The 13,616-nt window shown below is 41.9% G+C and overlaps 1 protein-coding gene across 2 annotated transcripts in view; it reads right to left on the bottom strand.

The window, feature by feature from the left end:
• Positions 1–13,550, bottom strand: part of SLC19A2 (solute carrier family 19 member 2) — a 23,683-nt gene extending 10,133 nt beyond the window's left edge. The window contains exons 1-3 of one of the 2 annotated variants that reach the window (XM_055084236.1): positions 13,173–13,550; positions 10,484–10,564; positions 5,705–6,307 (exon numbers count right to left, since the gene is read on the bottom strand). In XM_055084236.1, the coding sequence (XP_054940211.1) occupies positions 5,705–6,307; positions 10,484–10,564; positions 13,173–13,373 (885 nt within the window). In that variant the 5' untranslated portion in view covers positions 13,374–13,550. The remainder of the gene's footprint in view (positions 1–5,704; positions 6,308–10,483; positions 10,565–13,172) is intronic. The other variant, XM_007102048.4, reaches the window with a different exon arrangement.
• Positions 13,551–13,616: the final 66 nt, after the last annotated feature.

Below are 13,616 nucleotides of genomic sequence, written 5' to 3' on the forward strand. Positions count from 1 at the left end.
ACGGGCCCAGCCGCTCCGCGGCATGTGGGATCCTCCCAGACCGGGGCGCGAACCCGGTTCCCCTGCATCGGCAGGTGGACGCGCAACTACTGCGCCACCAGGGAAGCCCCCACTTCTTTAAATAGAACCTTTTAATAGGTATAGTCAGGTGTTTATAATACCAAGTTAAATGCTACTCTTTTCTTAGCTCAGTTATATGCAGAGGGAGATTTGTCTATCATCAAGCCAATAGCTAGGATGGAAACTTGAGAATAAGTTTGCTTCTTTTGTTGTGCTGTTGAAGGACACAATCCTAATTCTTGCTGTAAACAATGAACATTTTTTTCATGATGAAAGGAAGACTATCATTATTTTCTCAGATATTGATATTTCATTACTCAAAACATAGTAAAAACATATACAATGAGCCTTAACCAATGGGGACAAATATAGTACATCTGGTTTCAAGGAAAAGGAACCAAAATATGTATCATGGAAGAACTGGTGTTTGAGACAGGCTTTGGGAGATAGATAAGATTAGAATAGATAAACAATTAAGAACAACATTCAAAGCAAAGGAAACAAGAACAATAGCACAGAAGAAGGTGCTTTCAAGTGTACTTAAGAATCTGCAATGATAAAGTTCTCTTCCAACATAAAAGGCTTCTGGGACACTCTGTCCTGCTCTGGACTGCTGTGCACTTATCTTGTTCCAAGAATACTCATTCTTGCCTTTGCCTGGTATCTCGAAGAGCCCTAGTTCATAAGCCCTAGTTCAGGGGCATTGGAAACCTTTTAAGAATTGGCACAGAGACCTGCCTTTGGCTACTCTTTTTCAGGGGAGATAACACCTATCTGAGCTTCAAGGGCATTGAGCTGCAAAAGGGAGGGGGTACAGCCATATACGGCTACATACTCTCTCCCCTCCATCCCAACTCAGACATATTCGTTGGCAGGGGTCCAACTGGAGATATCCAGAGGGAAAAGCTGTGACCACAAATGAGAAAAAAATGGGGAGGGTCAAAAGACAGACTTTGTCCTTCACACAAGTCTTTCTGATTCTGGCTTTTAGTGCTCAGGGCCAGCCTGGTGAGAAAGGCAGAATACTGCCCAACACAAACCTCCCACCAGTCATTTTCACCATTATGGTTTCAATTCTTTGGATTCTGAAGGCTATTCTGACATGAAAAGAAAGAAAGATCAGTCTTGAATTAACACTGAGTAAAAAAACCATAAAGTTATAAACCTACATGTAGATTATAATTTCATTTACTATAAAATCTGTACAAACAGTGATATTTAGAAAGGGCACTAAAATATTAACAGTGGTAATCTTTGCACCCAGCAGTTCAGATTATTTTGACTTCTTTTTATGTAGTTTTCTGTATTGTTTACTTAAAAAATTAAGTATGAATCTTTTAAATAAAATCAGTAGAGCTCCAGTTCCCTCACCTGTAAAACGGAGACAGTGATACCTATATCATAGAGTTTTAATAATAGTAGTTTTAATAAGAATGAGATAATGAATATAAGATTTTGGCCAGGTCAAAACAAATGGGAGCTGAGATGATGAATCAGCAGCATACTCGTCTACACTCAGATGAGAAAAATTTCTGAATTTTAGGCTTTTTACAGTAAAATGGAAATTAATGCTTACTTCAACAGGTTATTGCAAGAACTAGATAAGCATTATTCAGTATGTAGCAAGTGCTCAATAAATGTTGGTTTCCCTTATATTCTATTTACCATGACTCATTAACATAATCAACAAATAGTTCCTGAGTGCCCATACAATGTGTCTGGCAATGTTCTAGACACGGGTGATACAGCAGGAAAGTCCCTGCCCTTACGAAATTTACACTGGAGTAAGAGAGACAGATGATAAACACACACATATAAGAGAGCTTATAGTAGGAATAATACTATGAAGAAAGTAAAAAGGGTAATGGGCTAGCAAGTGACTTTGGAATGGAGTAATGATTGCTAAGAGTGTTAAATGGCTTTCTGAAAAGCCGATGTCCGAGCTGTGACCTGAGTGACATAAAGGAACCAGCCATGAAGATCAGAATGAAGGGCGGTCCTGACTGACAAAATCTCCTGATTTGAAGTTCTGAGGTGGGAACAAGCTTGATGTGTTTCAGCCCAATTAAGAGATAAGGTCAGAGAGTTTGGAAAGGAGCCAAATTGTATGGGGTTTTATAGGCCATGATGAGAATTTTGCATTTTCTTCTACATACAATAGGAAAATGTAGGGGGAGGGGATAATTAGGGTTTAATGCCTAGACTATGAAGATTTAAATCAAGGGCTGATGATTGCAATTAAATTACTTCTATGTATCCCTACATATATGGGGGACTGGAGAGGAAAGGATAAGTTGTTCATGGTATGCCTGGGAGACAGAAGAAAAATGACAGAGTACCTTCACATCAATCAGCTCACAAAACTCAGGATTCTAGAGTCAAGTAAAGCTTAGTGATCATCTGATTTAACACTCTCTACATTTAGGGGTAGACAAACTCAGTTAAAGAAAAAGAATTTGTGGGACTTCCCTGGTGGTCCAGCAGTTCAGACTCCGCACTTCCACTGCAGCGGGCACAGGTTCCATCCCTGGTCAGGGAAACTAAGATACCAAATGCCACGTGGTGTGACCAAAAAGTAAAAAAGAAAAAGAGAAAAAAAAAGAAAAAGAATTTGTGATGGAATTAGTACCAGACTCTCATAACTCTTTTCATAAGGCCCAGAATACCTTCAACAAATTCAAAGGGAAAATGAGAAATTTACAGCCCCACAAATAAAGATCTACAGTGAAGGTACAAAGCTGTTCTTGATTATTCATATCTAATGATAAAGATAATAATAGAAATTACCATGTATTGACTACTTACTTATGTATACTAATTTGAAAGCTCTACATGGCTTTATTTAATATTTGAAATAGCCCTATGAGGTAGATATATGAATGAGGGAACGAAAAGTCGCAAAGAATTAAGAAACTGGCCCAAGATCACCCTGCTGGTAAGTACTAGTACTGGGGACTGCCTTCCTTCTTCAAAATCCACTATACTCTGCTTCTATAAATGATACTGAGTACAAGATAAAAACATTTATTTTGCTGCTGTCTGTGTTTTATGGAACTCAAACACACACACACACACACACACACACACACACACACACACACACACACAAAGAATGCTTCCTAATAGTAAAAGGTGTCAGTCTACAAATAAAAGTATAGTTATATTAACAGATATTTATTAAGCATTAATCTCATGTCAAGCCCTGTGCTAAAAAGTTGGTTTAATTTACATCATTTCTAATGGATAAGCAACTTAAAAAAAATCATGTCCAACTATATGCCAAGCACAAAATGAGTCCAGTTGCCTGTTTGGGAAAGAAAATCACTGGCTTTGGCAGCTCCTCCTCCTGCAAGGTCAGCACCCTCTGCCCCAAAGCAGTAGACTCATTCTGAAAATCAATTTACAAATACTCTAAGGTAACTTGTGGACTGGGCTATCACTTTGACTTCTACCTCATTTTCCCTCTTTTTAAGTCAAGATAAAACCACCCACTGATCTAGAACTCTTCTTTACTGTAATTACCACGATTATCATTTATGGTTCATTGATGGGCTTTGTCAACTTAAGATGGCACTGTGATCTCCAATATCTACATTCTAATTTTCCTTCAAGCTTGTCAAAGAAAAGCAAGCAGTATTTTAGGGCTGTACAGCTGCCAACCAGCACTGCTTGCCTGTCATGGTGTCGGTAGCTGAGCCAAGGAGATCATGAAACTGACTTGAATCCTAATTTTACCTCACCATGGCCAACATGATGGTTCTGACCATGTTGTTATCCCAGTGAAAGACTTCATGGAGCAAGGTATCGATTGAATTGGATTTCATATCTGCTCTAAAATTATGTTTAGGAGTACATGTGTGTAATTTTGCACGACTCACTAATGTTGGATCTGAATCCTTATCTCTAAAATGAAAGGGTGATGTGATCTAAAGTCCCTTTAACATGCTCTGATTGTTCTATGATTTGTGGTTAGAATCACTTCTAACTCTAAAAGTTTATAATTCTTCAGCATATAAAGTACTGACATTTTGCATATCTATAAATAACAAATATCAAGATGGTCTAGGACAGAGTTTTTTAAATTTTAGATTTCAACTCCTTAGTTGGTAATAAAATCAATTTAGGGCTTCCCTGGTGGCGCAGTGGTTGAGAGTCCGCCTGCCGATGCAGGGGACACAGGTTCGTGCCCCGATCCGGGAAGATCCCACATGACGTGGAGCAACTAAGCCCACATGCAACAACTACTGAGGCTGCAATCTAGAGCCTGCGAGCCACAACTCTTGACGGAGCCTGTGCTCCGCAACGGGAGAGGCCACAACAGTGACAGGCCTGCGTACCGCAAAAAAAAAAAAAAATCAATTTAGTGGACAGTGATCACATTATAAAAAATAAACGAAATGTGTCAGGATAAACCAATGTGTTGTAAAACTTTTGTTTCATGGATGACTTTGAGGGGTTCAAGACTTCAGTGGAGGAAATAACTGCAGATGTGGTGGAAATAGCAAAAAAACTAGAATTAGAAGTGAAACCTGAATTTGTGACTGAATTGCTGCAATTTTATGATAAAACTTGAATGGATAAGCAGCTGCTTCCAATGGATGAGCAAAGAAAGTGGTTTCTTGAGATGGAATCTACTCCTGGTAAAGATGCTGTGAAGACTGTTGAAATGACAACCAAGAATTTAGCGCCATTACATAAACTTAGCTCATAAAGCAGGGTTTAAGAGGATTGACTCCAATTTTCAAAGACATTCTACTATGGGTAAAATGCTATCAAACAGCATTGATGCTGCAGAGAAATCATTCCTGAAGGAAGAGTCAATCGATGCAGCAAACTTCACCGTTGTCTTATTTTAAGACATTGCCACAGCACCCCAACCTTCAGCAACCACCACCCTGATCAGTCAGCAGCCAACAAGACTGTGGCAAGACCCTCCACCAGCAAAAAGATTATGACTCGCTGAAGGCCCAGATGATGGTTGGCATTTTTTGGCAATTATGTATTTTTAAATTTAGGTATGTTTATTATTTTATACATAATGCTATTGCACACTTAATAGACTACAGTATAGTGCAAACATAACTTTTATATGCACTGTGAAACAAAAATATTGTGTGACTTGCTTTATTACAATATTTGCTTTACCTCAGCGGTCTGGAACTAAACCCACAATATCCTTGAGGTATGCCTGTATCACACATAGTTTTCAGCACAGATGAGGAAGATAAATTCCTATCCTTACATACTTCGGACGTCAGTTCAGAAACTGGAAGCAGATATTCATCATTTATTGGAATCATTTCACCTATTCATTTAGGAAAAGTTTTTCTAGAGCTTCCTTTACATACCAAGTTCTGAGGATAGAAAGATGAAGAAGAAACAGACATTGCTGTGGCTTCTAAGACATCTCCAACATGAGCAATATAATGTTGTGCCAGTTTTGGAGGTCATTTACTCCAGAGGAAAATACATTTGTCATCCCTAATATAAATCAACGTTATATTGAATGAATGAATTAATGAACCAATGAAGCAACTCAAGATAAAACCAGAATCCAAATGAATTGAGGGACTTTCCTGTCTATTTTTTCACCATTGGTCTAACCCCAGAGTAGCAACCACCAGGCATTTAAGGTTGTGCTTACCTGTTCCTCCATGGGAGGCTCCTCTGTATTTAGAGGGATTTTTGATTCAACGTCTTCCCACTGCGGAAGGTGGTTAGAAGCTGAGGTATCAGTAGCAATGCCACCACTGTGTACCTTGACGCCATTTGCTCCCCGGCAGGAGGGAGGAACATGGTGAAAGAAAAGACTCTTCTGTGGCATAGGCAGAAACCAGGCCACAGCGAAAGCCACAGAAACACAGGTAAGAGAGATGACATTCAGGCTGAATAGGGACCAGCCTGCCACTGAGACGAGGATCTGCCCTAGGACAGAGCCCACTGTGAAGCCCACCAAGGTGGCACTTCGACAGTAACTCGTGACTTTCTGGTACATGCTCAGGTCTACCACGCTGTAGATGTAGGAGTAATAGGCAATTTCAGTGGCGGTGGCAATGCCATAGAAGAATTCCAAGAACTGAATGGCCAGCAGTCCCTGGGCATAGAGCAGCATGAACCATGTAACAATAAGGCTGAGTCCCTGCAGCAGAACAACAGGTTTATAACGGAGGAAGTCTGTGGCAAGGAACACAGGAAACAACAGCACCAGGTAAGAGTAAGTCCATACTGGATATATTTCATTGAAGACCTGGTAGAAAAAAGATAAAATCCCGTTAGTGATCTTAAAGGACCTGGAACATTCGTAACAATTTATTCTTATAAAACAATCTACCAGTACCTCAAAGGTCTCATTTTTATCAACCAAAGAAATCTTGACAACAATTCTGATAATTGTTTGGAATATACTTCTCCGTTTCCACCCCATCGTCTTTTTCCTAATAAAATCTTCCCTATTCATCAAAGCCTAGTTCAACGCCTTCCTCATCCTGGAAGACTTTGCTGCAGCTGATAGTGTTTGTATCCCAACACCCAAAAAGCTCTCCTGATACTGCTTTGTATGTGTCAGTCTCCTCAATTACCCCATTGCACTGCTTCTTAACCATGGCTACACATCTCCCAAGGTGCTTTAAAAAATGTGGATGCCTTGCTGCAGGCATTTTTTAGAAACCTCCCAGGAGATTTTATTATGAGCCAAAGTTTAGAACCATTGCTTTATAGGTTCTTTCAGGGTGGACTTGACTTTCATTTGCACAACCTAATAGCTCGCATACTGTCTGGAAGATACTTGGCTCAATAAATGCTTTGGAAACAAATAAATGTTTTGGAATCATTGTCAGTTCTTACTTCTAGCCACAGAACAGGGAGCCATGATCCTACTGTTTGATTAGGTTTCTCTGATTTTAAGTTTCATTTCTTTGGGGTAACATGAATAGATAAAGAAGGTAAATCTGTCCTACAGTCTTAACAGAGTAACTATCTGTGGATGGTAGCATTATAAGCAACTCTGATGTCCTCCTTTTTGTATGTCTATAATATGAAAAACAAATGGAAGGTTTTGGTTTTTTTTCATTAATTTTTCATTGGAAGATAGTAGAAATAATATTTAAACCACGAAGACCCCAGCTGGAATTTCTGTTCTATCATTTGCCGTATGATTTTTTTTTCTTTTTCTTTTTTTTTTTTTTGTGGTACACAGGCCTCTCACTGGTGTGGCCTTTCCCGTTGCGGAGCGCAGGCTCCGGACGCGCAGGCTCAGCGGCCATAGCTCACGGGCCTAGCCGCTCCACGGCATGTGGGATCTTCCCGGACCGGGGCACGAACCCGTGTTCCCTGCATCGGCAGGCGGACTCTCAACCACTGCGCCACCAGGGAAGCCCCCGTATGATTTTAAGCAAGTTTTTTTTTTAGTTCCTTTTAGCCTTAATCTCCATAATCAGTAAAAGAGAAGTAAAGCCTAGGGTTGTTTCTTGCAAGGACTAAATGAGAGAGTACATGTAAATCACTTACTCTTTTTTCATAGGTTTAAAGACTTAAGGACTGAAGCTGAAACACAGACCACTTGGGACAATACAAATTAAATTAATTGAACTGTCGTCCCCATTCTTCGAATAACAATCATTGTAGGAGACTTTTCCCTCTTCTTACACCTACCCCGTAGACTAGCAAGTTACTGGGGGTTTAAGTAAGTCAGTTTTATAAGTGATCATTTCAAAGTTTGGATCAGTGGCCCCAGTTTTTAAGTGTGTTCTGAAAGGTAGTCTTACTAACAGTCTAAATACTTTGTGATGGAGCAATCTAATCCTCGGGTTTGACTTACTTTTGAACTCTCATGTATACCTCAGTTCACCCAACTAATTGTTTTAAGGTTTTAGAGGAACAATAAAGTAAAAATTTTATTTTTAGTAAATTATTATAAAATATTTGCCAATGCAGAGAACAACTATAAAAGGAAAACATAATCTGAAATACATTCCAGACTTGATTTCTGACTGGCTGAATATCAAAAGTGATTTGTCTAATAGCGTCACCTTCATTAATTCCAGTCTAATTTGTGTTGGCAAATCATCTAGCAACCTCCATTTACCAGGAAACTTTCTTGTGCCTGAATGTGTGCGTGAAAGAATAATCGAGAACTGTAGAAATGATTCTTATTCACAAGTGTGTAAGTTTTATCAAATGAGGAACAAAGTGCACTCGGCTGACATAACACAGGGTCAGAGACTTCTCAGTAGAAAACCAAAGGGGATAAGGGTAACCTCGAGATGAAAAGCGTGAAGAGTGAAGGCTTCCCTACAGACTTTTCACAGGTGTGCTCCATTAGCAACTTCCCACTCCTTTTTTGCCTATAGTTTTATTCATTCTCTTACAGTTTTCTTAAGTGTGAAACTGCCTCCTCTGTTTGACTCTGCATATTTCTTTACCTTCACATTTTCCCCAACATAATACCACAAAGCTGTTAGCCACCACACCTTCCCTTTAAAAATACCTTCCTTCCATAGGTTCCCCACCACACCCCTTGGGACTTTCGCTGATTCTTCACTCCAGTAATACTGTCTGCACTTAGACATGTTATAAACCCTTCAATACTAGTTGTCCCCAAACGATTAACTGTGAAGTTTTCATTATATAAACCTCACCCTTTCAATTATCAATTTAAAGTGTTTATGCTTATGAGTCTAATTCCACTCCTAATACAAAAACCACAGTTTACATAATGAAGATAAGGAAAAGCAATGCCAAGTAGAAACAAAAATAAAGGCAAGCAGGGGAAAAAGACCAGATATGTTCTCTTTAACTTATTCTCAATAAGAAATCTGAATTTACTCCTAGGAGAGACATCAACCCAAGAGGACTGTCCCTCCCACAGCATTATCAGCATTATAATAGTACATCTCTACTGACACCACACACTATGCTAATCACCTCACCTATATGACCTCATTTAATCCAAACAACGCTAAGTGGTAGATGCTTTTTTTTTTTTTTTTTTTTTGTGGTACGCGGGCCTCTCACTGTTGTGGCCTCTCTTGTTGCGGAGCACAGGCTCCGGACGCACAGGCTCAGCGGCCATGGCTCACGGGCCCAGCCGCTCCGCGGCATGTGGGATCTTCTCGGACCGGGGCACGAACCCGTGTTCCCTGCATCAGCAGGCGGATTCTCAACCACTGCACCACCAGGGAAGCCCCAGGAGATGCTTTTATCATCTCTGTCTTACAACCAAGGAAACTAGGCCTTACGTAAATTGCTCAAAGTTATCCCAGCTAGTCACCGGCTGAGGGAGGATCTGCACCTAGATATTCTGAATCCACCACCCTAAAATGCCCCATTTCTTCAATCAGAAAACTACTGTTGATCATCTACTATGTTCCAGGCTTACTTCTAATGCCATTAAGCAGCTTTTTCAACCTGCACAGGGGTGCTTTTATGGGGCTTTCATGAAGAGAGAAGACCAGACAATATGCAGAGCTTAGCCACTGTGTCTCCAAAAGTCTCCAGAAGATCCCTTCTCTCTCAATGCCTCCAAGGAGAAGCTGTCACACCAGGAAATGCTTCTCTGATGGATACTCTGAATGCTGAAGGGAAACTTCCTACATGCAAAAATGCACAGGTTACAGACTCTTATTGGCCACGCCTGGACGATACCTTCTTATCTCAGGTAAAATCTGCCGTGTGAGCAAAGGGAACTAATTTTATTCTAAGGTGCCTTTCACAGTTCTTTGGATCAGAGCTTGTTTGTGCTTTCTTCTGAGACAAAAGTCAAGGGAAAACAGCTGTTCAGTTTTAAGCTCTAATTCAGATTTACACCTTATTTTAGAATCACATTTCAATTAGACAACTAGTTAGTAAGCACTTATTTGCACAACACTGTTTTCAAACTGTATGGAGATTACAAAAACAAAAAAAGAATAAAATGAAGCCTCAGTTCTCTAGGAGTTCTGAACCTAGTGAAGAGCACATACACATAAATTATTGACAAGGGAGTTAGGAAATATGGGGGGTTGCTCCTTTGAGACGGACCTTGAAGGATGAGAAAGTTAGATACACTGGATTTATGACTATAAGATTAACGTGGATGGAGCTTGGGCATGTAGAAGGCAGGGGAAGAAGGATATAGTGGGAGATAAGGGTGTTAGGAGATAAGAGCCAAATTCTGTAAGGCTCTGAATATTAGGCAGAATAGTTTTAAATTTAATGTCTTAAAAATATCAAAGAAAGGTAGTGAATGTCAAATCCCATGCTGAAAAAGATGAAAGGATAAAAAATTTGGGGTGATAAAGAGCTCTATTTCATTAAAAGTTTGGCTTTCAACTACTGAAATACAAATTTTAACCTGTTTAAAATTTATAAAGTGATAGAGGTTAATGGTTTTCCTGAAATCTAAGAAAAAAAAAATCCTTTGAGAGTGGAAAGAGGAAATTCTGACCTTTTTTTCCTCCTTTTGTCTTTGGCCTTGGTTAACAACAGCTCTATCTAAGATGACTGCTCTTGGACCTTCTAAAGTCTCCTGAGGGAAATACAAAATTCAACACAAATAGACTGATCATGATTTGGCATTTGCTTTGCCTAAAAATCATGTAATATTAAATAAATAAATAAATAACTGTACATTGGTGAAAACAAGCAGTCAGAAAGGAGAACAAGTTGTCCTATTTATTTCAGTTATTAGAGATTTTAAAAAAACCTAGGGTTCCAGAGAGGGTGGACAGAGCCATACTGTGCACGACCATCAGAATCGGCCATGATTCTGAGGTCCTCAGAGACAAACGACATCCCTTTCCAGACTTCTGGATTTTTCTTCAAACCCTGCCCTCTTCCTCATCTAATTTGCAGTAACAGAAGTGTGTCATGTTTTTGTTACACATTCAGCAAATGTTTCCTGGGCCTGGCACCTCTGCTTTATTGCTATGCACCCCGAACATATTTCACTCACCTAGGTAGCTTTCTGATAAGATAGGACACATGATGGCACATCACACAGCAATTCTGCCCAGGGCACTTGTACAAAACAGTTCGGCTTTCAAATACCAACAATGGGAGCATGTTTCTCTCCCCGTGTGCTTCTCTTTCAGGCAAGGTGCACAAACTGTGCAGATCACATGGCAGTTCACATGAAATTTTAATTGTTAGCAGCTCACAGTATCATTTCTGCTTCAGTGGCTACACTTCAGATTTGGTGTTTGCTGTGGGTCTCCAGAATCATTCTCTTTGTATTTACTGAAGTAATTTTCTTCTTGGAGAATCATTCTGTTCACAAGAGTTGGCCCTTTCCACTTTATTATTGTGTTTAACCAATACTATAATTCATGGGCTTCCCTGGTGGCGCAGTGGTTGAGAGTCCGCCTGCTGATGCAGGGGACACGGGTTCGTGCCCCGATCCGGGAAGATCCCACATGCCGCGGTGCGGCTGGGCCCGTGAGCCATGGCCGCTGAGCCTGCGCGTCCGGAGCCTGTGCTCCGCAACGGGAGAGGCCACAACAGTGAGAGGCCCGCGTACCAGCCTGTGCTCCGCAACGGGAGAGGCCACAACAGTGAGAGGCCCACGTACCGCAAAAAAAAAAAAAATAATAAAAATACTGTAATTCAAATAGGTAATGAGTAACTCTTACAGATCCTTGTGGAGTGGTCCATAAGACTGAGAAATAGATCTGAAGTTGGGTAAAAGTCAGTGCCACCTGCTAGGGGTGAGATAATGTGGGAAACTCAGATGAAATCCTCAACCAAGAGTTCAACCCCTTCCCTGTTAAGTGCCCTTGAAAGTGGAGGAGCAATGCAACAACAAACTGGACTATGACTAATTACATCCTGCTCTGACCTGTTATGCAGGGATAATCAAAACAGGTGACTACTAATCACAGGGGAGAGAGTAAGGTTTAAATTGGAGGAGTACTTCACAGCAGCTGGGGCAGGAAGGCAGGGTGGGAGGAGAAGTAGACATAAGAAAAAAGGAACAGCTAACAACTTGCCCACTCAGCTTTCACCCTTTCGTTCCAGAAAGGAATACCAGACCTCAGCTTTCTTGCTTTGTAGTGTTCAAGGAAGAGGATGCTGAATCTGCTTTATTTGGGTTTTGTGGTAGCAGCTTGAGTTTAAGTCCTTTTTCAGTTAATATAATGTCTTTCTTTTTCAAAAAACTGGTGTTGAGATTGACCATACACTTTAAAGAGTTAAACACATTTTAAAAGTACACAATGCACTTCAAGTACTTTACTTATAAATCCTCCTGGGGAAGTCAATCAGCAAAAAGTTCTTGATCATGGACTGTGTACTCTCAATTACTCTGAACATCGCAGCAGAACAGAAAGGAGCAAAACTAACATCCGTGAAGCAACAATTCACAACGCAAGAAAAACTATAATTAAATGCCGACTATGTGATACCATCTAAATATCTGCTTTTATCCCAGGAGGTGGGGTTGGGGGAGTGTGTGGGAAGCGCATTCTTGGACACAGTCTCGCCCAATCAAAAATCAAGACAAGATGATGGGTTCTTGTCGTCTTGTACGGTCCTTATTTGAGCACATCCATCTCTCAAGGGTAAACAATGCAAAGTAGGGGAAGGAAGAGGGTGCAGCAGGTAGAGGGAAGATCTTTTCAGAAAGCAGGAGTTACTCAGCATCTGGTTCCTTACTTTCTGGCAGCAAATATTTATTTAAACCTTTACCATGTCCAAAGTACAACCTGCTGTTTTCCCTTTTTTTCTCCAAATATTCTCCTCTCCCCGGCCCCCGGCCCTGCCCCCAAGCAGGAACTGCTGGATCAGTCGGAGCAGAGTGAGGTTAAGTTCCATTACAGCATCATCAGCACATCGCCCGAAGCACACATGCACTGGGGCTTCCCGAACCGCATTTCGAGCCCTTCACCTAAGACACGGCCTATCAATCCAACGCAGGACAGAAAAACAGTGTGAATTAAGGCAGAGCCCAGCACGGAGCCGCCTTCCAACTGGGAAAACTCAACAATCTCTGCTCAGAATGGCTCCCGCGTTTCGAGCGCCTTTCTCACTCCTCCTTTCCTCAACTACATCCCCTCCGCCCGCTCTCACCTTTTCCCGCACATCTCGGCGCCCGCGCCCCGCGCCGGCCGAACCACCTCCCGCCCGCCCCCCGCGCCTACCTCCCTCTCCGTAAGGTTCTTGTCGGGCCCCAGCAGGTAGGGGGTCAGGAAGGGCTCGGAAGGCCTGAGGCTGGCGAAGAAGCCGTAGGCGCAGAGCAGCGCGGTGGGCACGAACCAGCACTCGCGCGGGACCCGAGCCGTGCGCAGGAGCATGGTGGCCGCCGCCGCCGCCCGCCGTGTCACCGGGCCAGGCACATCCATCCGGGGAGCGAGGGGCGGGGACCCGGCCCGGCCCTTTCCTTCTCCTTTTTCTCCTCGGCCAACCGGAGTGAGGTTGAATCGCTGCCCCAGCGCGGGCACCTGCAATCGCGAGTGGCGCCTCCTCCCGGCAGGGCCAAGCAGTTCTGAGACAGCCGCCTCCGATCGCAATGACTCCCAGTCTTTCCTGATTGCGGGAGCCTCACGTGTCGCCACCAGCCCGCTGAGCGGCAGAAAACCAGACAC

This window comes from Physeter macrocephalus, chromosome 4 (genome assembly GCF_002837175.3).
Source record: "Physeter macrocephalus isolate SW-GA chromosome 4, ASM283717v5, whole genome shotgun sequence".
NCBI classification, from domain to species: domain Eukaryota; kingdom Metazoa; phylum Chordata; class Mammalia; order Artiodactyla; family Physeteridae; genus Physeter; species Physeter macrocephalus.